Source organism: Xenopus laevis, chromosome 4L (assembly GCF_017654675.1).
Source record: "Xenopus laevis strain J_2021 chromosome 4L, Xenopus_laevis_v10.1, whole genome shotgun sequence".
Taxonomy (NCBI): Eukaryota; Metazoa; Chordata; class Amphibia; order Anura; family Pipidae; genus Xenopus; species Xenopus laevis.
In genome coordinates, this window is record NC_054377.1 from 105,721,550 (window position 1) to 105,736,452 (window position 14,903).

General features: G+C 37.5%; 1 protein-coding gene across 3 annotated transcripts in view; it reads right to left on the bottom strand.

The window, feature by feature from the left end:
• Nucleotides 1–2,974: 2,974 nt before the first annotated feature.
• olfm3.L (olfactomedin 3 L homeolog) overlaps nt 2,975–14,903 on the bottom strand; it is an 85,299-nt gene continuing 73,370 nt past the window's right edge. For 2 of the 3 annotated variants that reach the window (XM_041589357.1, XM_041589358.1), the window contains exons 3-6: nt 14,096–14,251; nt 12,908–13,127; nt 5,158–5,264; nt 2,975–4,461 (exon numbers count right to left, since the gene is read on the bottom strand). In XM_041589357.1, coding sequence (XP_041445291.1) covers nt 3,787–4,461; nt 5,158–5,264; nt 12,908–13,127; nt 14,096–14,251 — 1,158 coding nt within the window. In that variant the 3' untranslated portion in view covers nt 2,975–3,786. 3 annotated transcript variants of the gene reach the window in all.

The window sequence follows — 14,903 nt, forward strand, 5'->3', positions numbered from 1 at the left end:
CGCTGGTGTCCCCGCTGGCAGCAGAGAAAACCTTATTGGGAAAGGTAATCATCTGATGATAGAAGATCATACTGTATATTTCTGGCCCACCCTTGTGAGTAGCGGATAAGGCAAATAAATCCAGTTCAGTCACTGGCCCGTCCTTAATGGGCTAAGATTTCTCTTCTCCAAGTCATACAGATGGGAATATTGGATCACATAGTGAATGCATATGGCAGAAGATATTATATGGCAAATGAAGGGAGGAGACATGGTTACAGAGATACTGTATACTGAATGAAATGAAACCATAAAAAGGCAATACTATACAAAGGTGAATTTATGAGGCTGTACATCAATGTTACATAGTGTATGAATAAATTGAGACTGCAAAACAAACACAGATTATATGGATGGCATTGGGTTAATGGTAAAAATGGGTTTCATTATATCCATCTAGCAGAGTGGTCTGTAGGGGGCAGTAAACAAAGGTGATGGCCCTCAGCCTGCAGGTATGGTAGGGCCCCACAGAGCAGCAGCTGCAGGTATGGGAGATATTGTATATTGGGGCAAGAGTCAGATCACTGAACACCAGGGTAGCCGCATATCCTAGCCTGTAACCTAACAGTTTGTTGGTGGGATTTGTAGTTTAACAGTAGATTAAAAAGGAACTCCAAAAAAACATAACTTAAACTTTTTGAAAAGTAAACATAATGTAGGGGCCCCTACGGGTTAATCTGCCCTGCAGTTTTAAGGGCCCCACCCTTTTTCTTAGAGTAATCTGCCAGGAGATGTGTGACAGCTTCCTGCTACACTGCACTATAGTGTGTGTAAGGAGTGGCCTCTTCCTCTTTCGCCTCTGGATGCTGATCCAGCTGGATATGCTCAGTGGGGCTGAGTACAGAAGGCCCAGAAGAAGGCATGTGTCCAAGTCAGGGACCAGGAAACCCCGTGAATGAGGAACAAATATACTAGGGCAGACTTGTCATAGTCTCTCTAGGAGAGAAAGGCAGATAGGATAGAGAGAAAGAGCAGTTGAAGCTCCAACAAGGATTTGCAGTAAGGGAGTAGCTTCCCAGAGGCTCTATGTGTTGCCTCCAGTCAGGCAACTTCCAGGAGGGAATGTGTGTGTATTCTGCAAATGCCTAATGACTAAATCCTCATGAAATGCCTGTGTCTGCTCTAGATGAGCCTGCCTGCAGATCTGTGTGAACTCTCTATATGCTGTTGCCTCAACTCCAGCGTGAGTAGAAATCTGATGTCACTTGCCTCGTGCATAGTTAATAAACCTTGTTCCTGTTTTATTAAGAACCTCCTGGCACCCAAGTCTTTTGTTAGTGCACAGTAGCCTGTGGGAGTTGTAGTTACACTACACCACACCTTTAATCTTCCATATAGCGAAGGCCCTAACCTAAAGTGTTAGAGTCACGTGTAACCCATGCTCTATTGCACTAGCTGGTGAATTAACCCCGTATGGCCCAAATAGGTGTTACAATAATTTCAAGCAACTTTGCAATATACATTAATTATAAAATATGCCAACTTTTCATGATTTTTAATGGTTTTCGACAGTTCCTTAAGCCTAGCCCCCTGGTCTTCTGCTGATCTGTCTGACTACTTTGCTGAGCCGGCTGACTATTGTTACTTTATATCAACAGCCAGCTGTCCTTAGCCTGCATCCTCTAAAGCCCACAATTCCCTGCACACGTGATTTCAATAAGGAACGAAACATCACAGTGCAATGCATTGTGGGTTATGTAGTTCCTGCATGCTGTCTGTAAGCTGTGGAGAAGTTGTTACAATTTGCAATATCAGTGTTTAGTCCCTCCTTCCCTGCCAGGATTTCAAATGATGCAGAAAGAGAAGAAAACATATCAGCATAAAAAATGGCATTTATTCATATTTTTTGAAGAAACAGGCAACTGTGATGGGTATATTAGAGGGTTTCTATGTTATGTGGGCCTCTTTATCAAATTTTGGTTTGGAAGTCGGAGTTCCCCTTTAACAACCAAGCATTGGGCAGTTCTGCTCTATAGAAAAATCTGTTTTACACTGAGTCTACTGATCTCTTCAAGCTTTCAGATCAAAAGGAAGAAGTTGAAGATGAAGACACTTTTTAGCAATTACATTCATTTCATGTTTCTTCTAATAACCCTGGTGTTGTTTTATCAGGTGGGAGACTGACACGTAACGCAGTCATTTTGTCACACTCAGACGGCATTAATAGATTTTCCTGGATTAATAGACCAGATAATTGTTCATCGTTATGACTTATTAGCTGAGACCGCCTCAGGGTTTTATAATTACAGATCATTAAACTTGCCACTGGATAATTCAGTGATAAAATTTCAGAGAAAAATGCTAGGGCCCTGTTTAACCTCTTCTAAGCTTTGGACGATACCTGCAATCGGATCAAAGTAAAAGCTCAAAAACCTGGCCACTGCTGCTCTACATAGATTCCCTTCAGAATAAATATGATGGCTATTTCTATTTCTGCTGGATATCTGCTCTCAGAACACTCTTTTTTTCTCTCCCTTCTCTTTGCCTACTCAGAGATGCAAGAATTTGTTCAAGTAGAAAACCTATACACAGTGTCGGACTGGGACACCAGAGGCCCACCCAAAAACCTTACACCAGATGCCCACCATAAAACCTTAGACCAGGGGCCCACTCTCAGTACTAATATTCTTTATCTCCTCAATCAACCTCTATTCTGCTAGTTTATTTTCTTTACATACTATAATCTATTATTACATCTATTTAGCCTCTTTGTTCTCATAGAATAGGGAAAGGCCATGAAATAGGCCAAAAGTTTAGCAGTATGAGGGCCCACTGACATCTTGGCCCACCGGGAGTTTTCCTGGTATCCTGGTGGGCCAGTCAGACGCTGCCTATACAGTCACTGGGGTACTGTTCTTTCTTGTCTCTGTCAGATGTAAATCAAAGAAAGCCCTAAAGCAAGGTTAATTAAATGTACTCCGTGGAATACACACCCTTCCAGCGGGAAATCGTCATTTTATTTATGAACAGAATCGCCCATCATGTACTTTCTGTGCAGAGCCAAAAGCTAGAATCCTAGTCATTTTTTACTGCCGCTCTGTATTAGGAGCTGTTTGTACAAATGATAGACTCTACAGGACTTATTTAAAAAGCTGTGTAAATAAAATGCATTGACACATTTTTCTGTGACAGCACTTTATTGTGATTATTTATGTGTATTTATGTGTTTTATCTAAAATATCTGGAAAGGGGGTGCCAAGCTCTTAAATCCCCCCCCCCTCAGGTCTACACTGGGATTAAGCAAGAAATAGTCTGTGCAGTTTCCCATATTTCTGTAAACTTTTGTGGCAGGTACTTAACATATTTATTATTACAATGTGCAATATATATTATCTTGGGTGTCTATACTGCAGTTATACCAAAGATCGTAGTAGTAGTAGTCCAACAAAGTTGGGCACTTCTGATTTATGTAGTTAATTTCAGAAACTGGGCCTCTTGGCCTTTCTGCTTTGCCCTAGGCCCCTTCTTCTCTATCCCTAGCTCTGCTTGGTGTAATACTACATGTCTGTAGCACAGACAGTGCTAACTGATGGCTGGAGGTGGAAAATATGCCCTGCTCTATTAAACCGTTATCTTGTATGGTACAGTACACAGCTATGAAATCCTCAGGGGAATTTATGCTGTGAACATCTAAAGAATAAATGAAATGAATGTAGTATACTGAGACAGAAGGAAAATGGAGAGAGAATGAACAAACTGTTCAGAGGCAAGCAAGAGTTCCAGCCGGAGAAGGGCTTGTGTTCCACATCATGCATCATTATCTGTCTTGATGATGTGAAACAGAGTGACATTGAAGAGTACCTGGTGTCCATTGTTCCAGGCATAAAGGGCACGATCCCGTGAGTTGTAATCCAGCATAGATATGTGAAAATATTGGTTGTGGAAGGGAATGTCTGTGTACTCATAGGTGGAGGTCTTGGTGGAATATGAATAAAATACCTTGGCACCAGTAAGGTGGGAATTAGTGACATACAAGGTACCGCAGATCATAAAGGACTCTCCAGCACTTCTCTTGGGGTATCCTGTACTCCAGCTCTTTACAACCTCCAGTGTATCCTGTCGCAGTTGACTAATGACAATGTTTCCAGCATTCTGATTAGTGGCATATACTGCCCAAACTCCAAATTCATCAGCCATCAGATCTATGTCAGAGTGACCACCCCATGTGTAAGGATAGACATTGTTGAAGCCAGCATTGTCCAAGCTACGCTGATTGAGAATTCTTCCTGTTGCAAAGCTGTACTTGATAACAATATTGCTTTGGAACTTATTGAAGAAGAGGGATCCATTGTATACCAGATGGCTAGTGCCAGCCCACTTATATGGAAGGTTGTAAGTCCTAGACTCAGCCCCTGTGACAAAGTCTGCCATTGACTTATATTCCCGCACAGTCCTGGATGTGAATCCATCCATGTACCAGACCTAAAAACACAGGGCAAATGGCATCCAGTAAATATAAAAAGTATAAAAGTATAGTGTAAAAGTATATAACTCTGCTAAAATGAATTTCAATGACCTTCCTTTGCGACTGAGCAGAATATGATTATTCACTATTAATTAAATGAATATACATTAGCATGTACATATAAAAGAAAACAATTTCAGGGGGTTATTTATCAAAGATCTATTTTAGAGTAATGTGAATTTTTTAAAACTCTAATAAATTTTATTCACAATTCGATTGGCATGTTATTGGAGGCTCTTGAGCCAGATGCGGCCGTTTAGGAGATTTGTCTGATCTCTACATCTTGTATGATATCATTGTTAATCATTATAAAAAGCAGATAAATGGCCCATAGCATGAAAAATGTTGAACATTGCTGCTTAAGGCAATTGAAGAGGAGGAGAATTATCAGTCTCTGAGTAAGAAACTTCTACTTATCTATTACATGTAAAGATCGAAGCAATGCATTAACTAACAACACTGTTAATTAAAGATAACATTAGTCCAGCTTAATTTTAGATTTTCCTATTGTTTTTCCTTTATTATTTTCCCTTTATGTTAGAGAATAGTATATACACTGACAAAAAGAAGTGGGGCTATATACACACCAGCTAAAAACTGGAATTAATGAAGACAAGCAAAACAAAATGGTACTTTTGTTTTCCAGTACATACTCGATTGTTTTTCTCAGATGCAATTGGATCAGTCATCCAGGCACCAAACCTTGGTCCAGAGGCCTTCACAGTTACTGGTCCGGTAATTTTCATTAATTTACCACAAGCTGAAAGCAGAAGCAACAGAGAGCTGGTTAGAGAGGATGAAGAACAGGGCACTACATGCCAAGGGCAGAAGTCTACTTTGGAGACATTTCTGGAACTGTCACATAAATTGCCTCAATAAGTTAAGTAATTTACTTTACACCGTCACCATCAAGAACTTAAGCATAGTCAGTACAGAATAATTAACATCAAAATGTATAAATACAAAAAGTATGGTATGCAATCTTGAATTCAGACTAATCCAGTTTCTACATGATTGATATAAAATGGAATAGAAAAGACGAGCAGGCACTTCCAAAGATCAATCTTCCAGGCAGACCTGTCAGTTAAAAAAGTATTTTTATTGCAGTGCACTAGGATACAGCCTTACATGTTTCATATCAATAGGATACTTAATCATAGTGTCTGCTCATCTTTTCTATACGGTTATCTGCTCCCTCAACTGAAGGTTCATGGCAGTGCACCTGGACCCCTTCTCTAAATTGGTGAGTCTTTACTTAGAGACCTAAGAATTCTACCACTTACCATAAAATACCAAATCATACTGCAACTGGATCAGTTGGATACCATGATGGGGAAGAAGGGGGTGAGAGAGCATTACAAGAGCAGCCATTGGGGCAGATTTATCAAAATTCAAATTCAACTTTTTACCGCAGTTCAAGTCTTTTTTTTGCTGCAAAAATCACATTCAAATTTGAGTTTCTTGAATTTTGTCAATTAATTACGTGTACTAAAACTTAAAAACTAGAATAGAAAAATTCAGCATCTAAAATCTGGAGTGTTCATGTGAAAGTTGATTTGAGTTTTTGAGATCAATTCAAAATTTGATGGATAGAATGTGATTTTACTTTGTTTACGTTTTTTAAAAATGTTTTTATGAAATATATTATCATTCCCCCTTAATAAACAGAAATGCCTAGATGATACAAATTTGTATATTCTTCTCCAACCAAAAGCTAAACCGTACAACTGACTTTTTAAAATTTGGTACATAACAGAGAGCAGTGATTTAGAATTACACAGAATTTTAGCATAGTTTATCTTGTGGTGACCATAACCACATTTAGTATTTTAATTATTTTTTAGTAGATGTTACGTATATCTCATACTGTAGTGCTGATGACTATTGTCGGCATCTCAGGAACCCAGGGCCCCTCCGGCCATGAGGCAAGGTGAGAATCTTGCCTCAGGCGGCACGGAGCGGCCAGTTACCAGGGGCGGCAGAAAGCCGCCTCTGGTAACTTTAAGAGCCAAATTTCCGTTTTTTAAAATGGAAATTCGGCTCTTCTAGCGCAGCGAGTGCAATAGCGCTCACTGCACTAGCGATGCAGGAGGAGGGGCGGCATTGGGGCAGCCCCTGAAACGTGCCTGCAGGAACCTCTTGATGTGCATGTGTGTGCAATAAATATTGTCATTCAAGGATGACGTGCTGGTAAATTGTCAAATAGGACACTTAGGAGCACTACTACTAAGGGTCGAAGTGAATTTTTGAATTAAAAAACTTTGAATTTCAAAGTATTCTTTGGGTTCTTCGACTATCGAATAGGCCAAATTCAACTTCAATTCAAATTGAAAATACTTTGAATATTCGACCATTCGAAAATCTAAGTACTGTCTCTTTAAAAAACCGACTTCGACACTTCGCCACTTTGCTACTTTAAATCTGCCAAATTGCTATGTTAGCCTATGGGGACCTCCTAGAACCTAGAGCCAAAATTTGGCTAAGTTTTAAAAAGTCAAAGTTTTTTTTTGGAAAATCGTTCGATCGGTCTATTAAATCGTTCGAATCATTCGAATTTTACTTTGACCGAAAACGACCAAAAACGTATAAAAGAAAACTTCAACTATCGAATTTGGGCAATTCGATCGTCGAATTTCGAAGTTTTTTATCTTCGAAATTCGACCCTTGATAAATCTGCCCCTTAGAGGTCTATTTATCATGCGGTGTAAAAAAGTGCAGCAATATCTCCCCAGAAAAGATCGTTAGTTTCAATACACACGTATAGAGCTGAATCATCAGATATACAGGTAGAAACAATAGAATTCTATTGCACCTGACGATTCAGCACTAACAATGGCTGATGTTCAGGTACCTGCAAAGGAGCTTAATCTAAATTTCCCGGCCAGCCAATTAATGAGTCGAACCATATCCAAGTATTTTGCTATTGGTAGGCTTGTCTTCCACCATACACGCACCAAATATCGTACGAAAATTTGTTTTGTACGATATTATTGGTGCATCTATGACCACCTTTAGAAAACAAAAGCAAAAGGTCAGATTGGTTGCTATGAGTAACATCACTGGTTAAGCTTCACTCTGTTTTTTACACAGCATGATAAATAGACCCTATAGCATGTGTCCACTCATTGTTATTGTCCAGCCTACACATCTGTCTCTCATGGCATTAGAAAATGTCACTGAGTTGCATTTCCCAGACAGTTGTATCTTTGCAGTAACTCATTAAATGCAAAGATAGGGCACCGGTGCCTCAATATCACTGTACCTCTCAAAATTATAATACATCATTATGAACAAGTTGAGTGTATGGATAACTCCTCAGGAAGCCATCCATCCCATACCGTTTATGTTACAGCAAGAGGCGCAGGCAGGGGGGCGGGTGTATTTAACAGACAATAATATAATAAATGGAAGTCTTTTATCAAATGTAAAATGACTTTTCAACCTATAATATGAATTTCAACATGAAATGAGGAGACATACCCAGGATCCTTGCTTTAAAACTGGGACAGATGGTAAATGTCATATTGTCTCTCAATATAAATCCGTCGTTTATTGCTTTCCTTTAATTTTGCCATTTATTATAATTGTAAGTCTTATTAATATTGTCTGTGGCTTTAAGATATCTTGCCGACATTAAATCATTTTATTTTGGTGCCAGAAAATAATTAGTATGAAATGATGTTAATGTCCTCAGCTGTGCTTTTGATTTATTCTAGAGGCCTCCAAACATTCCTCCCCGAGCACACATGCAAGTTAAACAAATCAACACAAGAATTTAATGAGTAAATAGCAGCTCTTCATTAGGCAAGGTAGATGGACCTAATTTAATTGGACTTGTTCAACCTACAGATAAAAATGACAGCGGCTGTGGCTTTCTCTCCCTACTGTTTACAACAGATGAAAAATATCAGCACACTCAGAGGAAAAACATCAGTTTAAATGACTATTGAAGGGGGAACAGTTTCATCACGATGGTTAATTCAGACAACTATTATGTGAAAACTACTGTTCACCTTAAAATAGTATTTATGTGACCCGAGAGAGTGGTGTCAGCCAAAGAATATACTAAATGTGTCTGGGAGTCCATGCACCAATTAATCTCAAAGATTTATTAATGGCTTTACTTCACCTTCCTGCTACCTATTAACAATGTGACACCAACATATAATTGTCAGTCTCTAAAAAAACATAGATTATTTGTTTTACCCAAACAAGCTCTAGAAGAGTACTTGCTCAGTTTTAAGACTACAGGTATGGGACCTGATATCCAGAATGCTTGGGACCTGGGGTTTTCTGTATTAGTATTCTTTTCGTAGTTTTGATCTCCATACAGTATATAAAACATTCATATCATTCTGTTTCCCTAAATAGAACTTTTTAGCGCTAAAGATTGTGTATTAGAATAAATACTCTAAACCACCAAAAAAAAAATCATTATTCATTAAGGGGCAGATTTATCAAAGCTCGAAGTGAATTTTCAATTAAAAAAAATTCGAATTTCAAACAATTTTTTTGTGTACTTAGACTAGAGAATAGTCTAAATTCGATTTGAATTCGAAAAAAATTAGAAAATTCGAATATTGAAATTTATCATGTACTTTCTCTTTAAAAATTCGACTGCGACCATTTGCCATCTAAAACCTGCCGAATTGTTGTTTATGCGTATCAGGGACCTCCTAGAATCTACTTGGAGTCAATCGGTGAACAATTAGGAAATACTTTGATTCGAATTCAATTGAATTTGCTATTACTTCGATTTGTATGATTTGCATTCGGCCGAATATGGACCTATTCAATCGAAAACTGACCTATTTGGTCAAAAAAAACTTTGACTTCATTTCAGTTGGTCTTTTTTACTTTGAATTTCGAAGTTTTTGAAATTTGAAATTCGACCCTTGATAAATATGTCAAGAACCACCACCATCTAAAACTGGTGAGGCCATGTTGAAGTCACTGCGAAAAATCTTTCTTTGCTTTGAACTTTTAGAGATTTTTTTGTTTTTTTTTTGTATGTAATCGCATGAAAATGCTTACAAAACAAGAATTTCTTGGTTTTCAGATTCTTGGGATTCATACCGCATTCTTATTTGTTCATACTTTTTATATTTGTATCTTTCAATGAATAGGTATACTTTGTGTTTTTTTTTTTAAAATGTGAGTTTAGTCGAGGTTAAACAAAACAATTTAATCATTCAACCTCAACAGGACCTTATTGTTTTGCCTTCAATAAGTAATTATATCTTAATTTGGATCAAGTACAAGGTACTGTATTTTTATTACAGAGAACAAGGGAATCGTTTTTAAGAATTTGAATTATTTGATTAAAATGGAGTCTACGAAAGATGGCCTACCCGTAATGCTGAGTTTTCTGGATAATGGATCCAATATCTGTACAGATAAATTATTTGGTTCCACTATTATTTGGTTGGTTATTCATCCTCTGGAAAATCTTTTTGCTTATCTATGGATGGAAGCATGGTTTTCAACCTAATGACTATGCAGTTAATCTGAGTGTTCCTGTTTTCCACTAGCACAGGCCAGTGGGGGAGTAATGTGCAAAATGTAAACCATCAAAACAAATTACTTTTAATTGCCCCACACTTTTGCTTTCTACATTATTTTTTTTATACTTTTTATACTTTTTTATACTTTTCAATACACTAGCAGTTTTTAAGCTTCTAATATAATACATTTGACACAAAAGCACACCGTACTATTTATTTAAAATCTGAAAATATCTTAAACACTAGAATATAAATAAATAAATAAAAATGGTAAAAGCGCTCTGGGCCATTTTACATTAATTTGTTTTAAGGTTTTCAATACTTTACATTCATTTGTTTTAAGGGTTTACATTTTCCTTAAAGGGGAGCCGTAACCGAAAAAAATTATTCAAAATCCTATTTTATCACAGTAGTCAAGCAAAATGAACTTTAATTACACTGTTTAAATTATTCGAATCTTGTTTTCTTCAGTCTGGGAATTCATAATTATAGCAAGCAGTCAGCAGCCATTTTGTGCACACAGTTATTAAGGCAAGCCTTGTATCATCTCACAATCCTGTTTGTGCACCAGAATGGGGGACCTAATGTCCATTCCCATGCCTTGTCTACATAATTAAATGGTTAATAGAACCGGCGAATGTGGGGAGAGCAGTGACATCTAGGAAGAGCTGAATGGAAAGTGAAAGTAATTGTCTGCCCCGCCTCAATGCCTAAGGCATAGAGGAGGGGCAGACAATATTTGATTGACAGCTGAGATGTTTAATTAAGTTTACAACAGCTATGAACACTTTAATAAAAAAAAAAAGAATTATGTCTGGGTGACAGGTTCACTTTAAGCTTGACATACACCAAAAGAGTGTATCTTTCCCAAAAATGTCCACCTTGAGCTGGGTGGCAGATTATAATGGGTGCCAATAGAGGCTATCAGGAGAGGACCACATATAGTCCTTGCCCAAAAACGGAATGTCAAACCTGCTCAATTTTTCACCAGATATGGAACAAACAGGCCAATACAGGCACACAGGCCAATAAGCTGTTGACTCAGTTTTTATCCTTTGTATGGCCCCTTCAAAACCTGACCCATCAGCAAAAAGCATTGATCTGTCTAGTGGAGATAAAAATGATTGTAAATATTTGATTGACTGCTTTGGGTACTTGCAATGGGGTACGTACTGCATCATGTTATTACATATACTTCTAAGAATCTAGCAATTTTTAGTCTAAATACCATAAATTATTCGAATTTTGGATATTCGGAGCATAATAAATAACCCCCTTAATGTAAGAAAACAACAGGAAGCAAACAAAGCATCAGAGTGCCAATAAAACCCGTACTAATCCACATACAATACCAGCACAAGCACAGAAAAAGTTGCTACAGGCTGAATTTCAGCTACAACACATTTGCTGCTGCTATAGAATGAACATTTTTCTGAACACTTAATAATGATTTTTTTTCTATGTCTATATTTTATTCATCCCTTCAGGCCCTTTAGTGCTTAATTTATGTATCCAAAAATGTTGCCTAAGGGTTAACAATGACTTAAATTATCATCTCTCACTGGAATTGTCACCTTCTCTAAACCCGTACAGGAAACTAATTTGGGATCTGAGAAGTTAGATATAATTAAATCTGACATTTTAAATGTAATTTAAAAGCTCACGATATCGGTTAATTTCAGAGCTGTGCTCATTCTCCCAACCCGCTGTTATGGGGAGGGGCTTTCCTAGGAAGGGCCTCACTGTTGAGCCAAACACATATTTCTGCAGCAACCTCATGTTGAGGATCATTTTATTAATAACTTATTTCCATATAAAGAAGGAGACTGTGGAGATATCATGTGAAGTTGCGAGGCTTTTAACTCTGCCTGTCCTGCATGTGCATTTTTTTAAAGGAGGGAGTGTAACAAGATAGATTAGGAATAGGATTTCTATATTCTACTTAAATACTGGACACACTGCCTTGCACCATAAATGTTCATAAATGTTACCCCTAGTTTCAATCCATACAGCTAACCATAATCATACTACAATTAGCATGCTAATTCATTAAGGCTTCACGGACATCTGCATTTTTGATCTTACTAGCTGGGCTCTGATCATTCATTTGCACTAGTTAGTTCTGCACACAGCTAAGCATGACTTGCTTTCTGACTGTGTGTTTTACAATCCATTACAACGTGCAGCATTTCAGCCCAATTTGACCATTTCTAAAAAGAATAACTTAGCCATTTCTGTCTATAAGGTTCACATATAATATAAAGGGTGACTGCCATGTAACCAGCTCGATAATCTTTAACACAATTTTGCATTTTTTTGCATACTGCCTTCCTATTTTAAAAAATGGAGAAAAGTATCTCCAAGGATGTTGCCCATGGCAACCAATCAGCAATTAGATTGAAACCTACAAGTTAGAAAACAAAAGCAACTATCTGACTGGTTACTAAGGACAACATCTCTGGAGATATTTATCTCCAATGTTAGCAAAACTGCCCCAATCTGTATTCTGTTTCAGAGCTCATAGATCAGCAACAACCCGGATAAATACAGCACTGCCTGCTCCCTGACCCATAACTTGTGCATCATTCAGACAAGAAAGGTAAGGAGCAGTAGCAGACATACAGTAGGGTGCAGATCACAATGGGGCCCTGATAGGATAATGCTGACCTGCACATTGTCACTGCACCTTGCACTAGATTTTTAATTCTGCACGATAGGAAAGGCACAGCTAGACCCAGTAAAAAAGTGGTCTTTGAATGGTCACTAAGGGTGCGCTCTTGCACCTGTCAACACTCTTGTAATTCTTCCAGTCTAAGAAAATGACCCCTATTACAGTTAATTTCTATTATTAATAAATATATATTGCTATGTTTCTTCCATATCATTGTGATAGTCTTACTAAGTTTTTTCATGCAGTCTCTGAGCCTCGTCTCCAGTCCTAGAACTCTCTGGTGCAGCTCTTCGTAGTCAAATGCTCCAATCTCCTGTTGGATGGTGGTCAAAATCCCAGTTAAATTCCGTATCTCTTCTTTAAACTGGGTGATAAGCTGAGCATCTGTTTTATATTGCTCGAGAACTGGGATCAGTGGCAACAGTTCATCCATTTTCTCTTTCAGATCCTGCAGGAATAAACATATAGGTCACCAGATAGCTACAAGTATTCTGGTTTTCTGGGGATTACAAAAGAGTCACAATAAGAACAGTGAAGTGGTGTCTGCATTAATATTTGCTCCATATTCAAGATAATATAATAAAAACAGGAAGATGATAGTGGTGGAGATGTGGAGTCCGATATTCTATGCTGCATCTGTGCAACAGCCATTAAAACTGTACATAAATCAATCAGCTTTACAAATTAAATAACAAATACAAATAGGTCATTATTTGCCACATATCTGTTCTCAATCTGTATGTTATACTGTGAAGCAAGTATAACAAATGATAAATCTCTGTATAAGATCCATTATCCAGAAACCCATTATTTAGAAAGCTCTGAATTACAGAAAGGTGGTCTCCTATAGACTCCATTATCAAATAATTCAAATATTTAAAAATGATTTCCTTTTTCCTTGTAGTAATGAAACAGCACCTTGTACTTGATCACAATTCATAAATAATTAATCCTTATTTGATGCAAAACAATCCTATTGGGTTTATTTAATATGTAAGTTTTTTTTTAGTAGACAAAGTATGGAGATCCAAATTACAGAAAGGTCCCTTATTTGGAAACCCCCAGGTCCTAGAATTCTGGATAACAGGTCCCATACCTGTATAACGGCAACAATATGTTACCTATTGTTAGTTAGGTTTAGAATGTCCATGTTACATTGGGTGCAGATCATTAGGGACAGTAAACAAAGACCATAATACAAGAAATGTAAGAATTCTGATATATTTACAGACTCCAGGGGCCCAATTTACTGTGCTTTATATGTGAATCCCAAATCCAGAATTCTACTCCATTTACTTTATATCAGTAGAATCTATGCATATCTTTTTTAGATGGTATCTCTAAAAGAGAAAAAAAATTCCATTCTTTAGTCTTTTTTCAGTATTCATTAAATGTAAAATAACTAATGAGCTTTACCTGAAAGTGGCGAGTTAGAAGGGTCTTGCGATCGTCTTCAATCTGACGGAATTTGACTCTAACCACCTTCATCTGGGTTTCCATCTTCTGCACATACTGATAGTCTCTCTCTGTACGGAGGTTCAGCACTTCGATGGACTGGGACATATTTTGGACCTGTATTAAAAGTTGTAGATTTACTGGGATCGTTGTATGTGTAAAAACAAACATTCTATGCTTCAGTACCTTTATTATCCGGCTATTTTGGACAATTCTGATAATTCAAGATAGTACTCATGCTGCATGCATGTTATTTTATATCTAGGATATGTGTTTGAGAACTGGGAGCCTGAACATTAAAGGAGAATTGGGACCCCCAATAGGGGAGTATGGACAATCCTACTGTAATTCCGATTGGTTCCCCCCAATATTTAATACTCTTTTCCATCTTCTAGCCAAAGAATTATTGACCTTTTCACATTTCCCTCAAGGCTGTTATCTGCTTTGAAAGAAAGGTAGATATCCTTGAACTAATTCCCATCCTCCCCATTCTCCACACAAAACTGAGCTACACGTATCAACTCACCCTCCTCGTTTTTTTTATTATGTTTTCAGTATAAAATTGTTAACCTTTTCTTTTCTCTAGTACTGACTATATGATTTCTTAATCCCTTTGTATCATTCTTCTTACTGTCCCGTTGTCCTTTCTACAGGTCACTCAATTTTTTCCCAACTCGAAGAACTTTGCTCTCAAGCATAGCTGTGTTAAGTATGTGTTAAAAATGCAACATTTAACCTTTCCATTTTCTCTGACAGTCAAAACTCCCTT